The following is a 27,802-nucleotide window of genomic DNA, read 5'->3' as shown; positions in this document are numbered from 1 at the left end:
TGTTATCGATTTCTTCTTCAATTGTTTCCTTAAGCCAATGATTCTCAAGAATATCCAGGAAGCGAAGATTGCTTGCGCTCGGTGAATGATAAATTCCTCCAACGACTATTTGTTTCTTTCCATCATTCAGTTTTGCTGCCAGAATCCAATTCATTTCTATGTTAGCATTAAGCAAAATGGCGATTTTGTAAATGTTCCGAACAAACATTGAGACTCCTCCAGTATGCCTTGAATGAGAGAAACAATGTATCGTTGTGTAACCACTTATGTTGAAAGAATTTTAATTTGAGTCTTCAGTCAAGTGAGTTTCAACTAAAACTGCAACAGCTGGTTTCAGTTCCTGGATCAATATGCAAATTTCTTCAAAATTACTTGTCAAACCACACACATTAAGATACACAATATCAGATTTTGATTGCTATTTTCCGTAGTCTATGAATTTTTTAGCTTTTGAAACTTTGCGTTTGTAAATCTCGCAATCATATGTAACTCCAAGCCGGATGACCAATATCTACTATTTTCTCAAATTCAGGTGTAATTGTGCTATTGAAATTGTCACAATTTACACAATTTCTTAAACTGAGAATTGCATTCATTAATTTCGTGGCCTTCGCCACACTTAGCACAACAGATTGATTCTTTACAATATTCAGCTTTATGGCCATATCTCCAACATCTTAACATCTTAGAACGCTAATGGCCTCATAAATTTTGCAACGCTCCCATCCTACATTAACTTTCCCACGTTTTATTATTGTAGTAAATGTTTGCGAATCAACTTCTAAGGAAGCATTCATTGGTTTGTACGTCCATTTCTTATTTTTTTCTATCTTGACCACCGTAATAACAGAGTCTAACAAATTATTCTGCTTTTTCAATAACTTTATAAAATCGTTTTCATAAAAATCATCTGATTCTTCAAATCCCACAATTTTAACCTTGGGTTTGGTCGGTTGCTTAATTTCTACAGAATATTTTTTACTTTAAACTTTTGTAGAATGAGCCATAAAACTTCGTGCTTTTTCTTTCGTACTACATCGCACCAACACTTCACCTGATGATTCAATATAACGAACTGATGTTACTCCCATTGATATCGGATCAAAATTTGATTTCGAATCTTTACGTGTGATACTCATATCCTGCTCAATATTTCGTTTGAAACGAACTGTTTCCTCCAATTCAGCTAATGAAAAATTCCTGGTTTTGCTTTTAATTTGCTCGTCAATTTTAACCGGAGTATCACTTTTTACCGTTAGATTTCTAACGTTTGATAACACGGCATTCTGTGCAGCTGCAGTCTTCACTACTTTAGAATATGTCATAGTTGATGTTTTTTCGTTGTCATTTAACTTACGTTTTTTTTAATTCGAACGCAAATGATACCTAACAGCTTCATCACTATGATTTATATCGGACTGCTTAGACGTCAAACTTAACTCTTCTCTAACAATATCCTGAATTTGTTTTTTCAAATCGGAAAGATCGAAATTTTGATATTGAATTTTATCGACTTTATCGCTTAAATTTTTAATCATTTTCATTAAATTATCCAAATTTTTATCCAAACCAGGATTTTCTACACAATCATCGCAAACGAAAACAGCATTTTTATTTTTTCGATACAAATAAATATTTTGATACACCGCGTGAGGTAAACAGCTGATGTGAAAAGCTCTGTTGCAATTACCAAAACAGAGAACAAGATCATCTGCACGGACAGAAAAAACAACCCACTCTAGGTACTTTTGACGTAAATCACCACTTCAGTGCAGGAACTTACTAGTAGGTTAAAGCACAACAACCTAGAAGTAGGTAGTTGTGCTTTAAGGTACCAGTGGGTAGAAATGACTTACTTCGTTAATTTATGGGAAGAATGAAATAATTCTATTAAATTAATGTTTTAATGTTTTTTTTTAATGTAGAATTTTTCCCTGGCGGATGTATTTCGGATAAAAGATTCGTTTTATCAATATTTTGAGGAAAATATATTTAGATTTTTTTTTATTAAGATGAACAAAAACACTCTTCACATACATTTTGGAGGACATACTTACGGTGCACTTTCGGCTAAAATTTACAGCACAGAAAAACAGGACGTTGAAGAATTTTCGGCCAGGGAACAGTCGTTGCTGTTGCTGGTTACATAAAAAATTATCGAAGGGTTGGTTGTTTCCGTAAGATGGGGTAACACGATAAAAGTCCAACCATAGGTTATTCTAGAACTGACGGTAACAAAATCACACTCCGACGACCTACTTTCTGGACTGTGCGTGACCTCCATGAGATACTACGAATGGCCAGAATCGGAAGAGCAAACATGGCCCATGTTTTCTCTATATTTTCACTACAAATTGAAAACAGAATATGGTCAATAGATTATCAATTTGATTTATGATAACACACAAACAACTTACAAAATCTCGTTTTCGGATGTTTGCTGGGATCCGTTCCTGTTGCTGTTCCTGTCCTTTTGTGGTCCATGCTGGTTTTCGTTTTTATCTCTCGATGGTGCTGAGAATAACAAGGTTGAATTATGTTCCATTGTCAACTTCCGAACTGCTTTTCAGCCAGCCTCTAGATATTCCTGGTTTTGTTAAATTTCCAATACCAACTGGAACCGAGCAGGGCTATGCTTTTAAAGATGCTGCGGGCCACTCGTTGGTCATTAAAAAACTTGTCCGTCAAATTGTTATGGCACTGAGAAAGAAAAAAGGAATTGCCGGAACCGTATTATATTTACATTCTTGGATCGGCAGCAAGCATATACTTACCAGAAACTCGGTCTGGTGACCGCTTCCTGTTCAAGGATAAAATATTTCTGCCTTCCAGTGAGCTCTGCTCGAAAGTTTGCAGCAAATCGTCACACGCGTCTGTTAAGTAGAGAAAAAAATGTTGGCCAATAGAAGAAAAAATGTTACCCACCAACTAGGTACTTTGCTGTAAACCTCCAAGTAGATCAAAACTACCCACTCGAAACTACGTACTTTGGGCTTAATAGGCATCAACCCAGTAGTGAGTAGTTGAGTGGGTAGTTTTGTTTTGTCCGTGTGGTGAAGTAACTCTCCCACAGCATCGAGAGCATAACGCAGAACTCATTCTCGCACTTTCGCATTCATCCATGTCCACGCACACACCACACGAAACGGCTTAGCCTAGGGTTGCCATCCGTCCCGCAAAAGCGGGACATGTCCCGCTTTTTTGTTGAATGTCCCGCTGTCCCGCTTTTTCCTCAAAATATCCCGCTTTTTTCCTTGGAAAAATTTTACATAGTTAACTGACTGACACCGAAAAAAATCATATTTTCGTCTCGATTTGAATTCTACGATGCACACAGAATCTTTCAAATTAACTTTTTCTCAAAATAAGCAGCATTTTTCATAGCTTATATAAGATTTTTCCTCAAAATGTCCCGCTTTTTTTCATGGAAAACTTTTTCGAAATTCACTGACTTACTCTGGATTAAATCAAACTTTATCATCAATTTAAATTAATTCACTCAACAAAAATTCTTTGCAATACGTCTATTTTCTCAAAATACGCAACACGGAACATAAAAAAAAAATCGAATACGTCTTTTTCTCAAAGTTAGCATCAATTTTTCAGAGTTTACATAAAGACAATACTGAATAGCCCTTCAGTTACAATAAGATTCTGATTCAGTTAACGTTCTAGGAGCACGTTCAATCAATGCAATGTAAATAACTTTGGTATGAAGAAACTATTGTTTATGGCAGGTTAATCCAAATTATTATAGATCTTAATTTTTCGACAGAATCTTAGGTGCACAAAGGTTTTCTACGTGATATTAAATCCACCGTTTACATGTAGGACACGAAATATTTCTCTCAAATCACGTGTTAATTTGCAGGAACCGTGGAAAATAACGATGTTTTTGATAAAAAAAACCGTGTAAATAGAAGTCATGTAAGAAAAACTGAGCCAAATCAATCCGCGTTACAAGAAAACCTTAGTGTACTATCTATAAATAACTTTGGCTGATGGTATAGGTATAAGTTTGGCAATACAATAAAGCTCTTTTTTAAGAGTTTCTTAAATGTCCCGCTTTTTTCGGCTGTGTCCCGCTTTTTTGTTGTGAAATGTCCCGCTTTTCTTTGAAAGTATCTGGCAAGCCTAGTTTAGCTACACAATTAAGCTTTTTTTTAAATTTTCATAAATGTCCTACTTTTTTCCGCTGTGTCCCGCTTTTTTTCGTGAAATGTCCCGCTTTTTTCTGAAAGTATCTGGTTAGCCGCTTCTTCACACAACCCGTCGGCAGTCAGCAGCGTTCGTTTTTTTTTCAGACGCATACAGGACAACACAAAAAACAACAACAACAACACAGAAATGCTACTTATCGACGGTTCAAAATGGAACAATATAATATTGTTATTATCCTCTCGGAAATAGTTCTCCGCTATGATAATTCGATTTCATCCGATGGCAGCAGGTAGCATTGAGGTTTATCACTGCACAGGAAACTATTTAGCACACAAAATATCTTTATTTCACATGAAAAAAACTAAATTAATTGGCACGAAAAAACGAACATAACATCACTTCATCACTCTTCTCTTCTCTTCTTATAAAATTCTTCATGGATCACTTCCCAGCAAATATTTTTGCAGGTATAATTCTCAACAAACTTGGTTATACGTTTCATATACATTATAGAATCATCGCATAAAACTCGTAAAAACAGCATTTACCTACCAAAGTGGAGGCAATATACATAAATATATTTCACTTCCGGCTTAAGCGATATGAATTACACAAATTGGACGATATAAAACAACTTATCCTGAAAGTATGCGAGATAACGAAAGTTTTGCTCTCAATGCACGCAAACCGTTGCCAACGACAGTATTAGCTGCTTTTCTTGTTGGACAATTTTTCCAAATGAATTATCTGATTTTTAGCAATCGGGTTGCCCTGCTTTTCGCAGAGAGAACAACAAAGTTGTTTTCTCAAATTTGCAAACACAGCGGACTTTTTACCATATCCGATTTATACCGACTTTAAGTTACAATTTTTACGATCGTTTACTTATTTCATTGTTTCATGTTTGCTGGGTTTTCTCATACATAAACCTATTAAATTCTTAAATTCATTCATTTCATCATGACTACATTTTTCTCAGAAGCTTAACATTTCCCAGTCGGTTATTTCAGAATGGCCAACCATCCGACAAAGTCGGATAAAAGTCGGATATTGCTTTTAAATCTGGAATTTTTAGCTCAGCGCATACATTTCAGTTTTGGGTACACAGATCAAGATCACAACTTATAAAAACTATCGAAAAATGTTCCTCAAACATGTGATTGATGATGACTAACTCTATGGTATCGAGATAAATAAAAGAAGATGAAACGAATGCAACTGTGTTATGCCACTTTAAGCCGGTTCATTATAAGCGAAGGTGCGCCAACTGAAAATTCGACATATGCCGGATTATAAGAGTTTTCACCAGTATGAGTTTTATGATTACAGTTAAATTGCAAATTGCATCACGGGAAAAACGCTGTACCCATTGAATATTTTTTTCATGAAAGTTTGCATAAAGATAGCTTGAAATGTATTATTGACACTGTATTTTTTGAGAGTTGGAAAAAGTGGGGTCACTTGGAGACTGACGATGCAAATTTATTTTGTACAAAATTGGGAAAAATCCTCAACTTTTTTCGGGACGTTAAATAATAATTTGAAATTGTGAAGTTCACGGCTAGATTTGATATCAAAAATTTTTTGGAGTTCTAAGTATTGAAATGAAGAATAATTTCATCCAAAATAGATATTTAGTCAGTGATCATGAACACAAACGTGTGGAGGCAGTTTAAAGTGGAGTTGCCATTCTTTGATCAGGGCACTACGGGAAAACTCTATACAAAATGGAAACCAAATATGTTTTTTCATGCTTCTTAAATTTTTAATGATATTTCATCTATTTTATGATAAAATAAATCTTAAATATGATTTTTATAACTTGTAATACGTGCAACTGTGATCAAATTTTTTCTTCTGGATCAAAATTTAAAATTTATATTTACTGTTTACAGTTTTGGTTCCAGCTGCAAAACTACTGAAATGATTTTAAAAAATATACATATTTTTAAAAAATTATCATCTTTATATAAAATTTTGTTGACTTTGTCAAGTTTTAATGGCGTCGAAAAAATTGAGATAAATCCATTATTGTTCGATGTATATCGTAGTTCTGAACAAAGCCTGAAACTGTCGTAAGAAGGTTTTGCTAAAGCTTTTCGTATCTGGATCTGCATTTGTGGGTCAGTTAAGATGCCTAATTTAGCTATAGAGCAGATTTCCACCCCATTTTGACCTATTTTCGTTTGGAAATATTTGAAATCAAGATGATCACTATTGTACCCAAAAACATGGATCCTCTCAATGCACTGGAACTTAAGACCAATCGAAAAATACTGGGTTATTTTGAAGTAAACAGTATAAAAATACTTTGAAGAGTTTAATCCTGAGAAAAAAATGTAGAAAAAATAGATTTCTGTACAGGAAAAGCTGCAGCTAAACTTTGTACAAAATTTCATGGAGGGTATTAGGCTGAAAATGTGATTGTACGGATGCGGTATTAAATTTGAATGAAATGAATATGCCTTAAGCTCACTATTGCGTTGTATTTCATTGCCTAAAAATTTGAAAAGGATCGGTCCTCTAATTTATTTCCTACAGCGTTTTTCCCGTGATGCAATTTGAGTCGGGACAGGCCTTAAACATACGCAACGTTTTTTAAATTTCCGAACACTGGGCATCAAGAAACGATGTTCATTGCAAGTTATTTTGAATTATTACACTAAGATTAGTTAGGCTGTCTAAATACGTATTCGATGTTGTCATTGCCAATTTTTATTGGTGCCAAATTTGAAATATTGAGCGCTGCCGAGAAATTTATTGCTATTAATAGGCTAGCTGTGCAAAATTTTATTTTGATTGAACAACTCTAAAGGGACTCTCAAATGCATTGAAGTTGAACAATGTTTGAAAAAAAGGTAAAAGTTTCCATTTTAAAAATTGTTATTAATTTGGCAACACTGTAAAAATGTTACAACTTCATTAAAGTGAATTGTTTTTTTAAGACAACATGTAGTTGGGTCTGTTAAACCTTGCCAATGTTGCCAGTTTTCAATTTATTCATAATGTTTCGAGCTACCACATATAATGGGTGCTAAATCAAGGCCAACACTACTGCATTGTAAAATTTTATAGGTTTTGAGTAAATCTTCACTTTTAAAATGCAACTTAAATGCAACAGAAATGTTAAATATCTGGCACCTCTGTAGGACTGTAATTTTAAATTGAAAAAGTTTACCAATATTATAAAAAGAAAAAAAAACCTAGTTGTTAAATAATTTACATCACAAAGTTTGTGTTGTTCCGCAGTGTTGCCAGAATGAATCACGATTTTTTTTATTGTTGAAAATTTTTACTTTTTCCATAGAAAGTTCCATACAAATTTGGAGGTCTTTGAGGGTCGCTCAGAATTATCCGAATGAGCCAAAATCTTGCCAGAATTGTTTAGAATCAAGATTAGGAGGTGGAAGCCAAAGCTAAGATTCAACGTAGTTGGGAGATAAGGGCCACCCTAGTGATCATCTAATTAGTGAGATTAATTTTTCTCATAAGAAGTTGAACAGATTTCGTTTGCATTTTCATTCATTCAATCCATATCACTTCATGGATTAGGATCAGAATAAGAACCTACATATTTAGTGTTCCGGAAGCACCTTGTTTCGTTCAAAAATCGCTTCTTTCTTATTCAATCCTAAACATTGATTTGAAATCTAAAACCCTTTTTAACGAAGGTCAGTATTAAGCTGGCATTTCGGTTTCAACTTATGTAATACATTCTACGTGTGTTTGAGCATACTGTTAATTTTCCTTATCTTAAAAATTCCTTAACATGTTCTTGAAATAGACTTTTTACATTCGCATTATTGTATTCGCGACTAAAAACTTAAAAATACATTTGTTTTGTTTTTTTTTTTCTAAAAATATACAACAACAATTTGTTGACTTAACAACTACAAAGTAAAAAACTCGAACACAAGTCTATTTCCTAGCGTAAAATCTATCGTCAGAGTCTGGAAGTTAATTTTTCCTCGGCCTAAATTCGAGATGTACTCCATTCTCTGGTATGACATCGCCCATGCCCTTGATCAGCACCGGAGGAACTTCCGTTTTGCTCGTTCGCTCGAGGCTAAAGTTCAGCAGCAGGTGGTAGATGATGGTCTTGACCTCGGACAGAGCGAACCGCGATCCGATACAGTTCCGGGGACCGATTCCGAACGGTAGATACGTTCCGTTGACGATGCTTCCCTTGCGTTCGTCGCTGAATCGCTCCGGATCGAAACGTTCCGGATTAGGGAAGTACTTGGGATCGTGATGTAACGCATGGATCGGAATCCACAGGGCCGTGCCTTTGTCAACGGTGAATTCTAAACCGTCGGAAGTTTTCATCTTATAGGTTTTAACGCATTCGCGATCGATTGCCGGGCCTGGAGGCCACTTTCTTAAGGCCTCCGATACGGCCATATCCATGTACTTCATCTTCTGAAGAACGTCGTAGGTGATCGATTTACCTCCTAGTTGTGCGTTCGTTTCTTCGATCTCCTCGTAGAGCTTCTGCTGGACTTCCGGATTAATAGCCAGTTCATAGGTGAGGAACAGCAAACAGGTCGATACGGTGTCGAAGCCTGCCAGGAAGAAGATCAAACACTGTGCGACCATCTCCGAATCGGTAAGGGTTGTCTGGATCTGTGCCTTTCCGACATCTGACTCATCAACCGTTGCGAAGCCTTCGTTCTGATCCTTCTCTTGTTGGTGCTTCAACGTTCCTTTGCGTGCCTGGATCAACAAATTCACCATGTCATGACGTACGATACCTTGACTTTCACGAAGTTGAATAGCCGATAGGATAAGTTTTGAGAAGTACTTATTCAGCTTTCCATCGATCACATCGATTCCCAACTTGGACATCAGCCACGGAAATAGACGCATCGATACAATCCGAAGCAAAGTGTCCGTCGAATTGAAATTAACCATCTTCTTGCCACTCAGATAGAACTCATTCTGCGGATCTTTCAACGAATCGACCTTCAACCCAAAGGCACACGAAGCGATCACATCGTTGGAAAACCTCCCAAAAACATCCTTCATTTCGTACTGCTGCGGTCCCTTGGCCTCAGCCTCGGCCAAATAATGCCGCACTGCACTCTCACTACATTCCGAGATCAGCTCAAACATCAGCCGCATCTTGCTTCCGGTGAAGGCCGGACTCAGCGTAGCCCTCATGTTCTTCCATCTCTGCCCGGTCAGCGTAAACAGCGACTTCCCCACCAGAATATCCGGATGATCGTACTTGCTATTCCCAAACAGTGGCTGGTGATCGACAAAGTGATCGAAATCCGTAACAGCAACCTGCTTGATCAACTCCGGATCACGAATCACGAACAGCGGCGTCAGGAAGTCAAACATCCCGAAGACCCTTCAAAAACAACATTTTGAAATTAATACCCAAGAAAACTTGTAAAAAAATTTCACCATCTCACTTGGCAGCCGGGAATTTGTTGTAGATTCCGGTGACGAAGTCGGCGAAGGCCACCTTCCGCAGGATCAGTGGTCCCATACTTCCGAAGACGGGTTTGCAGGCTAGCGATGGGATCGGCTTGTCGTGGAAGTAGTCATTTTTTCGTGTTATCAGATGGTACAGAAATCCGAAAAGTGCCAGAATCGGCACCAGGTATAACAAGTCTATCTGCATTCTAGGGGAGTTTTCAAAATTACACTTGATTCAATGATGGTTCAAAATTTACTAAAACATATTTCCCGGTACTCTCTCTGTTTAATATACTTTAAGATTTGGACTACTTTTTCAGAATGTCTTAAACTTATCATACCAACTTTAATTTTTTTTCATTTGTTTTAGAGTATTTCCTGGACTTTTAAAATGTTTTCTATTCAAAAAATGTAAACATCCAAAAAATACCTTATTACAATTTAGGATTTCTTGAAATGGGAAGCTTCAATTCTTGACCATATTTGGCTGATATCAGTAATGCCGATATGGGCAAGTTAAAAACGAGATAAGATACCGAATTGCTATCAAAAAAGCAAAAAAAATTATTGTTATTAAACATATCAGGTTTGTGTCGCTAGCTGCATTCGAAAAACGGTTTCTGCAATTGTGAAATTCATTGATTCAATTCATAGTCAGTAACGAAGATTAACTGAGTCGACCCGGACAAATTTACCTGGTCCAATTAACAAATTTGACTATTTCGATAATTTTGTCAATTTAGACTTTTTTGACTATTTCGACATTTTTGACAGTTTTAAAAAATTTCACAAATTTGAAAAATTTAACAAAATTGAAAATTTCAACAATTTTAACCATTTTGACAATTTAGAAAAATTTTGAAAATTTTGAAAATTTTGAAAATTTCAACAATTTTGAAAATTTTGACGATTTTGACAAATTTTTAAATTTTGAAAATTTTGACAATTTTAACAATTTTGACAATTTTGACAATTTTGCCATTTTTGACTTTGCGAAAATTTTGACAATTTTGACAATTTTCACAGTATTGAGAATTTTGACAATTTTGGCAATTTTGACAATTTTGACAATTTTAAAAATTTTGAAAATTTTGACAATTTCGACAATTTTGACAAGTTTAACAATTTCGACAAGTTTGGAAATTTGACAATTTTGACGTTTTTGAAATTTTTGACATTTTTGACATTTTTGACCTTTTTGACATTTTTGACAATTTTGACAATTTTAGCAATTTTGGCAATTTTTACAATATTCATAATTTTGACAATATTGACAATATTGAAAATATTGACAATATTGACAATTTTGACATTTTTGACATTTTAAGCATCTTTGAAATTTTTGACAATTTTAACATTATGGACATTTTTGACATTTCTGACATTTTTGACATTTTTTACATTTTTGACATTTTTGACATTTTTGACAATTTTAGAAATTTTGACAATTTTTTCAATATTCATAACTTTGACAATATTGACAGTATTGACAATATTGACAATTTTGACATTTTTGACATTTTAAGCATCTTTGAAATTTTTGACAATTTTAACATGATGGACATTTTTGACATTTCTGACATATTAAACATTTTTTACATTTTTGACATTTTTGACAATTTTGACAATTGTAGCAATTTTGGCAATTGTGACAATTTTGGCAATTTTGACAATTTTTACAATATTCATAATTTTGACAATATTGACAATATTGAAAATATTGACAATATTGACAATATTGACAATTTTGACATTTTTGACATTTTAAGCATGTTTGAAATTTTTGACAATTTTAACATTATGGACATTTTTGACATTTCTGACATTTTTGACATTTTTGACATTTTTGACATTTTTGACATTTTTGACATTTTTGACATTTTTGACATTTTTGACATTTTTAACATTTTTGACATTTTTGACATTTTTGACATTTTTGACATTTTTGACATTTTTGACATTTTTGACATTTTTGACATTTTTGACATTTTTGACATTTTTGACATTTTTGACATTTTTGACATTTTTGACATTTTTGACATTTTTGACATTTTTGACATTTTTGACATTTTTGACATTTTTGACATTTTTGACATTTTTGACATTTTTGACATTTTTGACATTTTTGACATTTTTGACATTTTTGACAATTTTGACATTTTTGACATTTTTGACATTTTTGACAATTTTGACATTTTTGACATTTTTGACATTTTTGACATTTTTGACATTTTTGACATTTTTGACATTTTTGACATTTTTGACATTTTTGACATTTTTGACATTTTTGACATTTTTGACAATTTTGACATTTTTGATATTTTTGTCATTTTCGACCTTTTCGACATTTTTGGCATTCTTGACCATTTGCACTTTTTTGACAATGTTGATATTTTTACAATTTTGTTAAATTGGACAATTTCGATTATTTTGGTATTTTTGACAATTTTGATTATTTGGATAATGATGACAATTATGACAATTTTGACAATTTTGACAATTTTGACAATTTTGACAATTTTGACAATTTTGACAGTTTTGACAATTTCGACAATTATAACGAATTTGACAATTTTGACAATTTCAACAATTTTGAAAACTTTTTTAAATTTTTACAATTTTGACAATTTTGAAAATTTTGGCTAATATGACATTTTGGCAGTTTTGAACATCTCGAAAACTTTGACAATTCTGACAATTTTGTCAGCTTTGACAATTTTGACAAATTTGACAATTTTGACAATTTTGACAATTTTGATAATTTCGACAACTTTGACAATTTTGACAATTTTGAAAATTTTGAAAATTTTGATAATTTTGACAATTTCGACAATTTTGACCAATTTTGACAATTTTGACATTTTTGGTATTTTTTACAATTTTTGACAATTTTGACAATTTTGACAACTTTGACAATTTTGACAATTTTGACTGTTTTGGCAATATTTGACAATTTTGACAATTTTGACAATTTTAACAGTTTTGAAAATTTTGACAATTTTGACAATTCTGACAATTTTGACAATTTTTTCAGCTTTGACAATGTTCACAATTTTGACAATTTTGACAATTTTGACAATTTTGACAATTTTGACAATTTTGACAATTTTTACAATTTTGACAATTTTGACAATTTTTACAATTTGGCAATTTTGACAATTTTGACAATTTTGACAATTTTGACAATTTTGACAATTTTGACAATTTTGACAATTTTGACAATTTTGACAATTTTGACAATTTTGACAGTTTTGACAATTTTGGTTGTTTTTGACAATTGTAACAATTTTGACAATTTTGACAATTTTGATCATTTTGACAATTTTGACAGTTTTGACAATTTTGACAATTTTGACAATTTTGACAATTTTGACAATTTTGACAATTTTGACAATTTTGACAATTTTTACAATTTTGACAATTTCATCAATTTTGACAATTCTGACAATTTTGACAATTTTGACAATTTTGACAATTTTGACAATTTTGACAATTTTGACAATTTTGACAATTTTGACAATTTTGACAATTTTGACAATTTTGACAATTTTGACAATTTTGACAATTTTGACAATTTTGACAATTTTGACAATTTTGACAATTTTGACAATTTTGACAATTTTGTCAATTTTGACAATTTTGACAATTTTGACAATTTTGACAATTTTGACAATTTTGACAATTTTGACAATTTTGACAATTTTGACAATTTTGACAATTTTGACAATTTTGACAATTTTGACAATTTTGACAATTTTGACAATTTTGACAATTTTGACAATTTTGACAATTTTGACAATTTTGACAATTTTGACAATTTTGACAATTTTGACAATTTTGACAATTTTGACAATTATGACAATTTTGACAATTTTGACAATTTTGACAATTTTGACAATTTTGACAATTTTGACAATTTTGACAATTTTGACAATTTTGACAATTTTGACAATTTTGACAATTTTGACAATTTTGACAATTTTGACAATTTTGACAATTTTGACAATTTTGACAATTTTGACAATTTTGACAATTTTGACAATTTTGACAATTTTGACAATTTTGACAATTTTGACAATTTTGACAATTTTGACAATTTTGACAATTTTGACAATTTTGACAATTTTGACAATTTTGACAATTTTAACAGTTTTGACAATTTTGACAATTTTGACAATTTTGTCGATTTTGACAATTTTGACAATTTTGACAATTTTGACAATTTTGACAATTTTGACAATTTTGACAATTTTGACAATTTTGACAATTTTGACAATTTGGACAGTTTTGACAATTTTGGCTATTTTTGACAATTTTAACAATTTTGACAATTTTGACAATTTTTACAATTTTGACATTTTTGATATTTTTGACATTTTTGACATTTTTGATATTTTTGACATTTTTGACATTTTTGACATATTTGTCATTTTTGACATATTTGACATTTTTGACATTTGTTGCATTTTTGACATTTTTGACATTTTTGACATTTTTGACATTTTTGACATTTTTGACATTTTTGACATTTTTGACATTTTTGACATTTTTGACATTTTTGACATTTTTGTTATTTTGACATTTTTGTCATTTTTGACAATTTTGACATTTTTGACATTTTTGACATTTTTGACATTTTTGACATTTTTGACATTTTTGACATTTTTGATATTTTTGACACTTTTGACATTTTTGACATATTTGACATTTTTGACATTTTTGACATTTTTTACATTTTTGACATTTTCGACCTTTTCGACATTTTAGGCATTCTTGACCATTTGCACATTTTTGACAATGTTGATATTTTTACAATTTTGTTAATTTGGACAATTTCGATAATTTTGGTATTTTTGACAATTTTGATTATTTGGATAATTATGACAATTATGACAATTTTGACAATTTTGACAATTTTGACAGTTTTGACAATTTCGACAATTATAACGAATTTGACAATTTTGACAATTTCAACAATTTTGAAAACTTTTTTAAATTTTTACATTTTTGACAATTTTGAAAATTTTGGCTAATATGACATTTTGGCAGTTTTGAACATCTCGAAAACTTTGACAATTTTGACAATTTTGTCAGCTTTGACAATTTTGACAAATTTGACAATTTTGACAATTTTGACAATTTTGACAATTTTGACAATTTTGACAATTTTGACAATTTTGACAATTTTGACAATTTTGACAATTTTGACAATTTTGACAATTTTGACAATTTTGACAATTTTGACAATTTTGACAATTTTGACAATTTTGACAATTTTGACAATTTTGACAATTTTGACAATTTTGACAATTTTGACAATTTTGACAATTTTGACAATTTTGACAATTTTGACAATTTTGGCAATTTTGACAATTTTAACAAATTTGACAATTTTAACAAGTTTGACAGTTTTTTTAGCGATTTTGACAGTTTTGATAATTTTGACAAATTAAACAATTTTGACATTCTAGACAATTTTGATAATTTTGACAATTTTGACAATTTTAACAATTTTGACAATTTTGACAATTTTGACAATTTTGACAATTTTGAAAATTTTGGCAATATTGAAATTTTGAACAATTTTGACAATTGTGACAATTTTGACAATTTTGATAATTTAGACAATTTTGACAATTTTGACAATTTTGACAATTTTGACAATTTTGACAATTTTGACAATTTTGACAATTTTGACAATTTTGACAATTTCGACAATTTTGACAATTTTGACACTTTTGACAATTTTGAAAATTTTGACAATTTTGACAGTTTTGACAATTTTGAAAATTTTGACATTTTTGACAATTTTGACAATTTTGACAATTTTGACAATTTTGACAATTTTGACAATTTTGACAATTTTGACAATTTTGACAATTTTGACAATTTTGCCAATTTTACAATTTTGATAATTTTGATAATTTTGACCTTTTTGACATTTTTGACAATTTTGACAATTTTGACAATTTTGAAAATTTTGAAAATTTTGACAATTTGGACATTTTTGAGGATTTTGACAATTTTGACAATTTTGAAAATTTTGACAATTTTGACAATTTTGACAATGTTGACAATTTTGACAATTTTGACATTTTTGACAATTTTGACAATTTTGACATATTTGACAATTTTGACAATTTTGACAATTTTGACAATTTTGACAATTTTGACAATTTTGACAATTTTGACAATTTTGACAATTTTGACAATTTTGACAATTTTGACAATTTTGACAATTTTGACAATTTTGACAATTTTGACAATTTTGACAATTTTGACAATTTTGACAATTTTGACAATTTTGACAATTTTGACAATTTTGACAATTTTGACAATTTTGACAATTTTGACAAGTTTGATCAATTTGACAATTTTAACAATTGTGTCATTTTTGACATCTTTGACAGTTGTGACAATTTTGACAATTTTGACATCTTTGACACTTTCGACAATTTTGACAATTTTGATATTTTCGAAAATTTTGATAAATTTGACAATTTTGACAATTTTGACAATTTCTACATTTTTAATAAATTTAACATTTATGACATTTTTGACATTTCTGAACATTTGTTTGCACACATTCGACAATTTTGAAAGTTGTGGCATTTTTGACAATTTTGAGAATTTTGACAATTTTGACACTTTTCACAATTTTGAAAATTTTGACAATTTTGACAATTTTGACAATTTTGACAATTTTGACAACTTTGACAATTTTGACAATTTTGACAATTTTGACAATTTTGACAATTTTGAAAATTTTGACATTTTTGACAATTTGACAATTTTGACAATTTTGACAATTTTGACAATTTTGACAATTTTGACAATTTTGAAAATTTTGACATTTTTGACAATTTTGACAATTTTGACAATTTTGACAATTTTGACAATTTTGACAATTTTAACAAGTTTGACAGTTTTTTTTAACGATTTTGACAGTTTTGATAATTTTGACACATTAAACAATTTTGACATTTTCGACAATTTTGATAATTTTGACAATTTTGACAATTTTGACAATTTTAACAATTTTGACAATTTTGAAAATTTTTGCAATATTGAAATTTTTAACAATTTTGACAATTGTGAGAATTTTGACAATTTTGATAATTTAGACAATTTCGACAATTTTCACAACTTTGACAATTTTGACAATTTTGACAGTTTTGATAATTTTGACAATTTTGACAATTTTGACAATTTTGACAATTTTGACAATTTTGACAATTTTGACAATTTTGACAATTTTGACAATTTTGACAATTTTGACAATTTTGACAATTTTGACAATTTTGACAATTTTGACAATTTTGACAATTTTGACAATTTTGACAATTTTGACAATTTTGACAATTTTGACAATTTTGACAATTTTGACAATTTTGACAATTTTGACAATTTTGACCAGTTTTGACAATTTTGACAATTTGGACAATTTTGACAATTTTGACAATTTTGACAATTTTGACAATTTTGACAATTTTGACAATTTTGACAATTTTGACAATTTTGACAATTTTGACAATTTTGACAATTTTGACAATTTTGACAATTTTGACAATTTTGACAATTTTGACAATTTTGACAATTTTGACAATTTTGACAATTTTGACAATTTTGACAATTTTGACAATTTTGACAATTTTGACAATTTTGACAATTTTGACAATTTTGACAATTTTGACAATTTTGACAATTTTGACAATTTTGACAATTTTGACAATTTTGACAATTTTGACAATTTTGACAATTTTGACAATTTTGACAATTTTGACAATTTTGACAATTTTGACAATTTTGACAATTTTGACAAGTTTGATCAATTTGACAATTTTAACAATTTTGTCAATTTTGACATCTTTGACAGTTGTGACAATTTTGACAATTTTGACATCTTTGACACTTTCGACAATTTTGACAATTTTGATATTTTCGAAAATTTTGATAAATTTGACAATTTTGACAATTTTGACAATTTCTACATTTTTAATAAATTTAACATTTATGACATTTTTGACATTTCTGAACATTTGTTTGCACACATTCGACAATTTTGAAAGTTGTGGCATTTTTGACAATTTTGACAATTTTGAGAATTTTGACAATTTTGACACTTTTCACAATTTTGAAAATTTTGACAATTTTGACAATTTTGACAATTTTGACAATTTTGACAACTTTGACAATTTTGACAATTTTGACAATTTTGACAATTTTGACAATTTTGAAAATTTTGACATTTTTGACAATTTTGACAATTTTGACAATTTTGACAATTTTGACAATTTTGACAATTTTAACAAGTTTGACAGTTTTTTTTAACGATTTTGACAGTTTTGATAATTTTGACACATTAAACAATTTTGACATTTTCGACAATTTTGATAATTTTGACAATTTTGACAATTTTAACAATTTTGACAATTTTGACAATTTTGAAAATTTTGGCAATATTGAAATTTTTAACAATTTTGACAATTGTGACAATTTTGACAATTTTGACAATTTTGACAATTTTGACAATTTTGACAATTTTGACAATTTTGACAATTTTGACAATTTTGACAATTTTGACAATTTTGACAATTTTGACAATTTTGACAATTTTGACAATTTTGACAATAGTGACAATTGTGACAATTTGGACAATTTTGACAATTTTGACAATTTTGACAATTTTGACAATTTTGACAATTTTGACAATTTTGACAATTTTGACAATTTTGACAATTTTGACAATTTTGACAATTTTGACAATTTTGACAATTTTGACAATTTTGACAATTTTGACAATTTTGACAATTTTGACAATTTTGACAATTTTGACAATTTTGACAATTTTGACAATTTTGACAATTTTGACAATTTTGACAATTTTGACAATTTTGACAATTTTGACAATTTTGACAATTTTGACAATTTTGACAATTTTGACAATTTTGACAATTTTGACAATTTTGACAATTTTGACAATTTTGACAATTTTGACAATTTTGACAATTTTGACCAGTTTTGACAATTTTGACAATTTTGACAATTTTGACAATTTTGACAATTTTGACAATTTTGACAATTTTGACAATTTTGACAATTTTGACAATTTTGACAATTTTGACAATTTTGACAGTTTTGACAATTTTGACAATTTTGACAATTTTGACAGTTTTGACAATTTTGACAATTTTGACAATTTTAACAATTTTTCACAATTTTGACAATATTGACATTTTTAACAATTTTATCAATTTTGACAATTTTGACTTTTGTGTCACTTTATACTTTTTTTTCGACAATTTTGAAAATTATGAAATTTTTGACAATTTGATATGTTTGCCATGCTATGGCGACCGTGATAATAGTTTTATCTATTTGAGAGTTTTAGTCATTCAATTTATGCTTCAAAATTGACTTACAAATTGCAAAATAATGAGAAAGGAATGTCATGAAGTCATCAGAAATCCGAACATGCTGAAGATCTTCTTTCTCCCCGGGTTCAAGTAACATCATCAATAAATGTTGACTGACTCATCATCATCATTAAGGTTAAGCATCAGTTACGCTAGAGGCTAACTACTAAATAGTAGATACTCCCGGCGTGTCGTCTTCACAATTACGGATCCATTCCCATTCACTTGGATGTCGCAGTTGAATAAGAAGATATTGTTGTTATTAGTTATGATTGTGATGGTTTAATTCAAATTGGCTAACCCTTCCCACACTTGGTTTGCCTTTCATTTGGCGAACTTTTCCTTTGCGTTTTTTTCGGTTTCGATGTAAAAACTTATTAAGGTTGAGTAAGATCCGAAAAAAAACGAAAGGTGGTGTCACATTTTTATGGTTTCAATTTTCACTGACCGACTTATAATTGCTGACTAGATTTTACTCATGCTATGTTGTGGCGATTATTCATTCATTCATTCATGCTACGATCGCTGAGACATCTTCGCAATTGAGCATATACAACTAATGCTGCGCCATTTAAAAAGTTGGAGCTCACAGCGGCGCAAAGAATTGGATATGCGCCTGTTACTCAGTATGATTGCCTCAGTTATTCGTTCGGGGTGGTCAGTTACGGGCTTAAGTTTTTGAATGGTCTGACTGAGCGAACGATACTTGAGTCGATTCCCTCAATTACGCTTGGTTTTATGCTGCGTTCAAAAAATGCGACCGAGGGTCAATTCGATTACCACACTTCATTGTGTCTTAACGAGCTTGAATGATCAAAAGGTTGTTTCGTAGAATAACTACATAAAAAACTAACAATTCTAATTTGAAACTATTTGAATTATGAATCAAACTGAAAAACTACAAAAATTAAAAAAAAACAATAAATTTTCTTATCAAAGTTTCACACAAAAAAAAAATCATAAATAACTGAAATGACAGAAATTATAAAATTAAAAAATACTATTAAAATTATTGATTTTTTTTAAGTTAAATAATGATAAATGTTGATTGGGAAAAACTTTTTTTTAATTTATTCCCAACTTCAGAGTTGAGCCTTGAATCGGGTCAAAGGTTCAGATTTCATAATTCCCAGATCATACTAAGTAGTTGCGAAATTCCCAACATTTCCAGCGATCACCGGGTGACCGGCTTATGAAGCTCTAAATTCTGTGCGCTGCCTCGTGTTTTTTTTTTGTGCTGCTGGTTAAAATTCATACAAAACCTCATTTATTTAAGCCAGCTAGCTAGCGAAACACAATGGGGGAGCCTTTTTTCTGCCCAGTTAGTCGCAATACATACACCGGCAGGCATCATCATCGCCATCAGCATCCTACCGACTGAAATACAATGGCGCTTTCTCAAACAAACAGTTAGCTACCTACTGAACGAAAAAAAAAATATTGCTATGCTGATGCCGGGCGTTTATAGTCTAATTATGGCTTCCAAATCCGAGAGGGCGTCCGTCGTCGTGCTGAGGAATTGAGATTGAGACTCGTACCGTTTCGTTAGTTTGTTCGGATGTGAGAATTGCGAAACCTGTTAATGATGGATTGATATCTGATACAGTTAGCCGGCAGCCCTTCTTCTCTCCATATAGCCTCATCGTTTAAAAAAAACGGTTTAGTAAACGTTAGTTTTTTTAGTACCACCTGTAAGTTTTATGGTGGGGTTCGTCGGATTATATTTAAATGAAGAATTATGGAGTTTGGTGTTGGGTTCGATTTTCTCAAAATTAAGATAAACCCATTTCTGACGGTCGCCATGCAAGGAGGAAAATAATAATTCTTTTAAACTTACAAAATGGGCAAAAATTACAAACATGACATAACATTTAAAATTTTAAAAGTTTAATAAAACACAAAAATTATAAAAATGACAAAATTACCAAAACTTTCAAAAACTACAAAAGTTAAAAAAAAAGCCAAAAATAAAAAAATTTAAGTAATTACAAAAATAACAAGAAACTTTAAAAAAAATCCAAAATTCAAATAAATTACAAACATTTGAAGTAACAATAATGACAAAAGTTATAAATCTTTCCAAATTGCAAAAATTACAAAAATCAACCAAAATTTCAAAAATTAGAAAAATTCAAATTAAAAAAAAAAACAATTTAAAAGGTATCGAAAATTTAAAAAATCCAAATATGTAAACCTAAATTGAGACGTTTTGATTACATGAGATAAACAGGAGACATGCAGCAGAGTAGGCGATGGCTAGTTGACATAGCACCTTTTTTTTATTAGTTTCGCTTCGCTGATAATTCCAATAATTTTCGATTCTTTTTCGTTTGAGTGAATCTTCATAAATTGAAACAAAGTGTTATCAACGTGTGGCTGAATATTAACATCAAGGATGGGCACCCAATAAATACTCCAAACTTTAGGGAAGTGTCTTACAAATAGGTTTGAAATTTTCCTCATGGAGTTGAAAAAACCTTTCTTGGTTGCGGTTTTGTTTTTCCTGCCGGGACTCGGATTTCGTTTTTGACTCAATGGCCTTAAAGTGATATTTTTCAAATATGTACATGGTTATTCGGTCTTGTTGAATGTCAACGGTTGAAAACAACAGTGTGATAAACGTCAATTCGTCTCCGAAGGTTTTTGGACAGGGCAAGTGTTAACGTATTGGTGCTCTTGCTTTCTGAGCCGATGTCCGTGAGTTCGAGCCCAAGAGTAAACATCGATAACAGTTGTCCGGATAAGTTTTTCATTGTCCGCCAACTTCATCGTTGATATAAGTCGCGAATGACATAAAGATGTTAAAACGACTATAATCGACTATAGTTTGTTTGAAAAGATTGAAATAGCTTGGCTAAGGTAGTACCAAGCTTCAACATAATTGCCTTATGAATATTTTGTACCCTGCATAAGCTAGCGGGAAAGAATTAAGTTTGAGATTGTTTCATGTTTCGTTTATTATATCTTTCATCAATCCTATCTGCCAAGTAGAATTCCATCAATTGCACTCTTTCCATTCCTATCTGAAACAGTTCTATGAGTCGTTTGAGTTCTCTGCACCTAAAGAGTTATTTTGCTGTTTCAGATCTTCCCCAGCAAACATAAAATCGCCTTAGAAATGATAGCACAACTCGTTAACAATGTTAATGCGAATCGCAATTCCTGCCAAAACAAGTAAATGATCGTAAAAATGGTTAGTTAAAGTTTGCCGACTCGGATATGACAAAAGTTCACCAGGTTTGCGAATTTGTTCTCTCGTGCGCGGAATTCAAGGGAGAAACAACCTTGTTGTTTGCCCTCTGCGATGGGCAGTGCAACCAATGTTCTAAAAATCAGAGGGTTCATTTGGATAAACTGCCCAATGAAGAAGCAGCAAATACTGTCAGAATTTACGGTATAAGGTGTTGAATATCGTCCAATTTTTACAACACTTATCGCTTAAGCCAGAAGTTAAAAATATGTATGTACATATATTGCCTCCACTTTTGTACGTAAATGCTGTTTTTTAGAGTTATATAAGATGATTTTATAATTTATATGAAACGTACGCGTCTGTTCTCCATGTTAGGGGCGGCGTGCGGAGTGCAACAACGTCCTGGTTATGTTCGGGACACAAAACCGGAACATCACGACGGTCCTCCTGCGAGATAGTGGGGTTAGCTGCGGGCCTTGCGAGCCCGTGGCTACAAAAAACATAAGCAACGAACAACGAACAACAAATTTCGGATGGAAATCGGCAAAGACCCACGCGACGAAAAGGGACTAGCGATTGGAAACTTGGAACATGGAACTGCCGATCTCTAAATTTTGTGGGCAGTACCCACGTGCTCTCCAACGAATTGAAGAGCCGCAAATTCGACATCGTAGCGCTGCAGGAGGTATGCTGGAAGGGCTCCACGGTACGAACGTATCCAGATGGTCGTGCTATCTACCAGAGCTGCGGCAACACACACGAGCTTGGAACAGCTTTTATAGTGATGAGAAAGATGCAAAATCGCGTGATCGGGTGGTGGCCGATCAACTCACGAATGTGCCGGTTGAGAATCAAGGGCCGGTTCTTCAACATCAGCATCATCAACGTGCACAGCCCTCACCTCGGAAGTACCGGTGACGACAAAGACGAATTCTACGCACAGCTGGAGCGTGAATACGACCGTAACATGATATCAAGATCGTCATTGGGGATTTTAATGCTCAGGTCGGCCAGGAGGAGGAATTAAAACCGACAATTGGAAGGTTCAGCGCGCACCAGCTGACCAAAGAAAACGGCCTCAGACTTATTGATTTCGCCGCCTCCAAACGAATGGCCGTACGTAGTACGTTTTTCCAGCACTGCCTCCCACACAAGTACATCTACAGATCACCGTATCAAACGCAATCACAGATCGACCACGTTTTGATTGACATCCGGCGCTTCTAGGATATCATCGACATCAGATCCTCTCGAGGCGCCAACATCGAGTCAGACCACTATCTGGTGATGGTGAACTTCCCGTAGTGAACAACACACGAAACCGGCGCCCGCCTCGGTTAAATATCGCACGACTGAAGTAACCTGAGGTCGCGGCAGACTACGCGCAATCGGTCGAAGCAGCGCTGCCGGCAGAGGGCGAGCTTGACGAAGCCCCTCTCGAGTGCTGTTGGGATACCATCAAGACAGCCATCCACAGTGCTGCGGAGAACGTCATCGGTTATGTGGAGCGAACTCGACGGAACGACTGGTTCGACGAGGAGTGTAGGAGGGTGATGGACGAAGAGAATGCCGCGCGGGCGGCAGTAGTATAAAGGGGCACCCGTCGAAATGTGGAAAATCTCCGACAACGGAAGAGGCAGCGGAGCAGGAGGAGCTGAAGCAGCTGCATCGTTCCCAAGAAACACGAAAGTTCTATCAGAAACTCAACGCATCCCGCAAAGGCTTCGTGCCGCAAGCCGAAATGTGCCGGGATAAGGACGGTGGTATCCTGACGGACAATCGTGAGGTGATCAAAAGGTGGAAGCAGCACTTCGATGAACACCTGAACGGCGCACATGCAGGAGATCAAGACGGTGGGGGAAGGTACATCGCCGGCGTAGCCAACGACGAAGAGGAGCCACTCTCAACGATGAGTGAAGTTAAGGAAGCCATTCGTTAGCTGAATAGAAACAAGTCGGTTGGGAAGGATGACATCGCAGCTGAACTCATCAAAATGGGCCCGGACAAGTTGGCCGATTGCCTACACCGGTTGATAGTTCGGATCTAGGAAATAGAACAGCTACCGGAATAGTGGAAGGAGGGGGTTATACGCCCCATCTACAAGAAGGGCGACAAAATGAACTGTGAGAACTACCGAGCGATCACTGTCCTCAATGTCGCCTACAAAGTGTTGTCCCGACGGGACGGTCAACGACGGACCAAATCTTCACATTACGGCAAATCCTCCAAAAATACCGTGAACACCAAGTCCCTACGCACCATCTATTCATCGACTTCAAAGCCGCATACGACACGATCGACCGTAACGAGCTATGGAAAATCATGGACGAAAACGGTTTTTCCGGGAAGCTGACCAGACTGATCAAGGCGACGATGGATGGAACGCAGTGCTGTGTGCGGATTTCGGGTGAATTGTCGAGTTCATTCGAATCGCGCAGGGGCTTCGACAAGGTGATGGTCTATCCTGCATGATGTTCAACGTGGCGCTAGAAGAATTTTAGATAGTTATTTGAGGAATAGGATTTGAGCTTGAGTGCATAGGTGCAACATCCCGGCCGTTGAAAAGGTTCGTGCGTTGACCATTCTACCGATTGCGCGATGCCGATACTGGAGCTGATAAGAAAGATGGTCCTGGACGCAGAGCTAGCATTCCAAAGTCTAGTTAATTTTCCAACAAGAAATTCAGCACCAAACTCCGCGATGAAGGCTCGCAAGGCGGAGAAGATAATTTGCTTCGGTTGTGGTGAACCGGGCACTAGAAAAATCGTTGCCCAGCCCGACGTGAAGGCCGAGTCAGAAAAATCATGGTGGCTATCGAAGCTCGACGTCCAACTGCTGAGGTTATCAGCAACACAAGACAAAAATGGCATATGAGGCTAGGTCACCTTGGTCTCGCATCAGTACAGCAGTTGGCTCGCGACAAAATGACAGAGGTTTGTTTTTTGTTTTTTCTGGGATTTTATTTAAAAAAAATGACAGAGGGTATTTGTCATTTACCAGCAAAATTGGAAAACCGAGCGGTTTGCGAAAGTTGCATGGCCGGAAAACAGACAGTCAACAAGCTCAACAATACAAAGGTCCTTCGGTCGGTTATACCACTCGAGCTCCGACGTTTGTTGGTACATGGAGGTGCCGACGTTTGACGGATTCCGTTATTTTGCCGCCTTCATCGAAGACTATACCCTCTTCATGGTCGTGTATCTGCTCAAGCACAAGAGCGAGGTCTTCGAATGGTTTAAACAGTGCGAGTCGATGACAACAGCGCACTTCGTTCAGAAGTTCCAAACGATTTGTTTTCGTGGGCTAAGCAAACAACGAGTTCAGGCTTTGGTACGGGTCAAATCGATCTATTGAAGTCCATCGAAACGTAGTCTTCGATGAAACCAGCATGATGGAAGCTGAACAAAACCGTGTAGAGCCACTCCCCTCATCCATCGAGAAGCCCGAGATTTCAACAGAGCCTGAATCAACTTTTGAGCGGTTATTCAATGAACCAGAACAACAAAACACTGTCGAGCGGTTAGCCGAAGTGTCATCACCCGAACCCACATCCGAGCGGTTAGCCGATGTGCCTGTTAATCCCATCCAAACTGTGAGTAACTGTGTAACTGAGAATGAACCCGGCGAAAGCGACTATGAGAGCAGTGCAGAGTTCCCAGACGATGATGTACAAAATTCCGTCGATCCGGAACCGGCGCTGAGACGAAGTCGAGGAGTGACTCAACGATGCGTGGCCAACGTAGCCGCTGTTATTGATGAGAAGAAAACAAGTCTTAGGAAGAGGTCAGCTTACCCTTAGGTCATAGAAAACTCATTCTATCGAAGTGGGTGTTCACCATAAAAGATGAGGGTCGCTACAAGGCACGATTGGTTGCAAAAGGGGTGTTCTCAAAGACCAGGACTGGACTACTGAAAAACTTTCGCTCCGGTGGCCAAGATGGAGAATGTTCGCACCGTCTTGGCATTGGCAAAAGATTTCCACATGGTCCTTCATCAAATGGACATCAAAACTGACAGTTGATGATGATCAATGATGATAACAACGATACAAATGTTGGCCCTTATTCTGCGCCGCGCATGAGGTGACGATAGTCGAGTCACCCAAGTTACTCTATTCCAGTAGTCGGTTTAGGTGAGGAACGTCACTTCGGATGAACTTTTTGAGTTCTTACCCTATTCTGATAGTCACCGTGGGTGAGAATCGTCGCATTCGGGTGACGATTTTAGGTGACAATTGTCGGTACCTTTTCAGGTGGCGACGAGAGAGAAATTGAATGGAAAATTGATACAAAATGGAATAATTAGGCTCTAAACGTTTAATTACACTAAAGTATGATAGTTTTAGAATCAATCAAAACAAAAATCACTTCAATTTTTGATTTTTTCAATCATTTGTGCAGCAAAAAAAATGTTTATTGGACGTTGAAAATAAATTTAAACATAGAGAATTGAAAGAGGTTATAATTTCATTTTATACAACTTCATTTACTGCCGTTCTAAGCAAGATTGTCCCATGTGGAAAAACGTGCAAACGAGAAAAACGCGATTGAAATATCAGCTATATTTCCAATTTTTCTCTCAAACTAAAAATTTTCCGACAGCTTTTTTGTAGTGAACAGTTCAAGTTAATCATTTTACAATGTTTTCTGCCAAAAAATACATTTCCTACGAAAAAACAGCAAATTAGAGCTAAAAATGCTCCGTGTGACACTTTTGCGTAGAATCAGAACGCATGCTGATGCTAGTTCTACGAAAGACTGTCACACGGCTACAATTTTTCTATCATTTTAAAAGCTTGCGTAGTTTATTTTTTTCCCAAAAACTCATGGTAAACCGTAATTTGAGAAATACGTTCCTCTTTGTTTATAAAAATGTATAGTTGAGTATGGATCTTGTAAGTAGTGCCTACCGAAAAGTGTTTAGTAAAAATTTCTCTGAATAAAACACTCAAGGCTTCTCGCTCCTCCTCTGCCCTCTATTTTAGTGTTCTTTTCAGTGAATAACATTAAATTCAACAGTTTGAACTCATATTAAGACAATTTTTTGGTAAAATTTGCATTTTTCATAGAATTTTCTCTAGTGTGACATTCTTGCGTAGAACTATCAACATAGAGACAACCACCTTGATGAAAATTTCGTATAAGTTCAGAACAAAGTATACTTGTTTGTGTTTTTATTCGAAAGTTAACACTAAAAGAGACCGTTTCCAGCAAAAAAGTGAAAATGAACCAAAAGTCACATGGGACATTCTTGCTTAGAACGGCAGTTTACATCCATCGAAATTTGAAAAAAACACATTTTTTGCACTTCACTAAATCTTATCCGATTCCCGTCGCGGGGGGTATTTCACTTTCACCCGGTAATGTTGTTTTCTAACAAAATAAGCTTTGAAGTCCTGTACTGAACCGTTGTTTATCCACGTCGAGGTGTCGTATCCCATGTGTTGATCCGTATGCAAAGGACCGGTTTATTGAGGCAGCAGCCGTCGATTTCCGCTTTTCTGGTGGATGTTTTTTTTTTAAGTCGCTCCAGGAACCAAACATATATGATCAAATTCTGTCCGATTCGCTTTATTCGCAGCTCCAAAAGTGATTCCAGCTGCTTGCTT

The 27,802-nt window shown here is 33.7% G+C and overlaps 2 protein-coding genes across 3 annotated transcripts in view; one reads left to right on the top strand and one right to left on the bottom strand.

Annotated features, from left to right (window-relative positions):
* The window catches only part of LOC129742003 (sodium-dependent transporter bedraggled), a 260,366-nt gene that overhangs the window by 66,368 nt on the left and 166,196 nt on the right, over positions 1–27,802 (top strand). The gene's annotated exons all lie outside the window — the stretch shown is intronic.
* Positions 7,890–9,824, bottom strand: LOC129742013 (cytochrome P450 9e2-like). Its single transcript, XM_055733858.1, has 2 exons — positions 9,579–9,824; positions 7,890–9,514 (listed from the first exon to the last, which is right to left on the bottom strand). The coding sequence occupies exons 1-2, from the start codon at positions 9,788–9,790 to the stop codon at positions 8,119–8,121; spliced, it is 1,608 nt and encodes a 535-aa protein (XP_055589833.1). The 5' UTR covers positions 9,791–9,824; the 3' UTR covers positions 7,890–8,118.

This window comes from Uranotaenia lowii, chromosome 2 (genome assembly GCF_029784155.1).
Source record: "Uranotaenia lowii strain MFRU-FL chromosome 2, ASM2978415v1, whole genome shotgun sequence".
NCBI classification, from domain to species: domain Eukaryota; kingdom Metazoa; phylum Arthropoda; class Insecta; order Diptera; family Culicidae; genus Uranotaenia; species Uranotaenia lowii.
This window is presented reverse-complemented; position numbering and strand designations above follow the sequence as displayed.

Coding starts and splice junctions, on each gene's coding strand:
- LOC129742013 (XM_055733858.1), bottom strand. CDS start 9,790: ATGCAGATAGACTTGTTATACCTGGTGCCGATTCTGGCACTTTTCGGA. Junction 9,515..9,578: donor AACAAATTCCCGGCTGCCAA/GTGAGATGGTGA, acceptor TTGTTTTTGAAG/GGTCTTCGGGATGTTTGACT.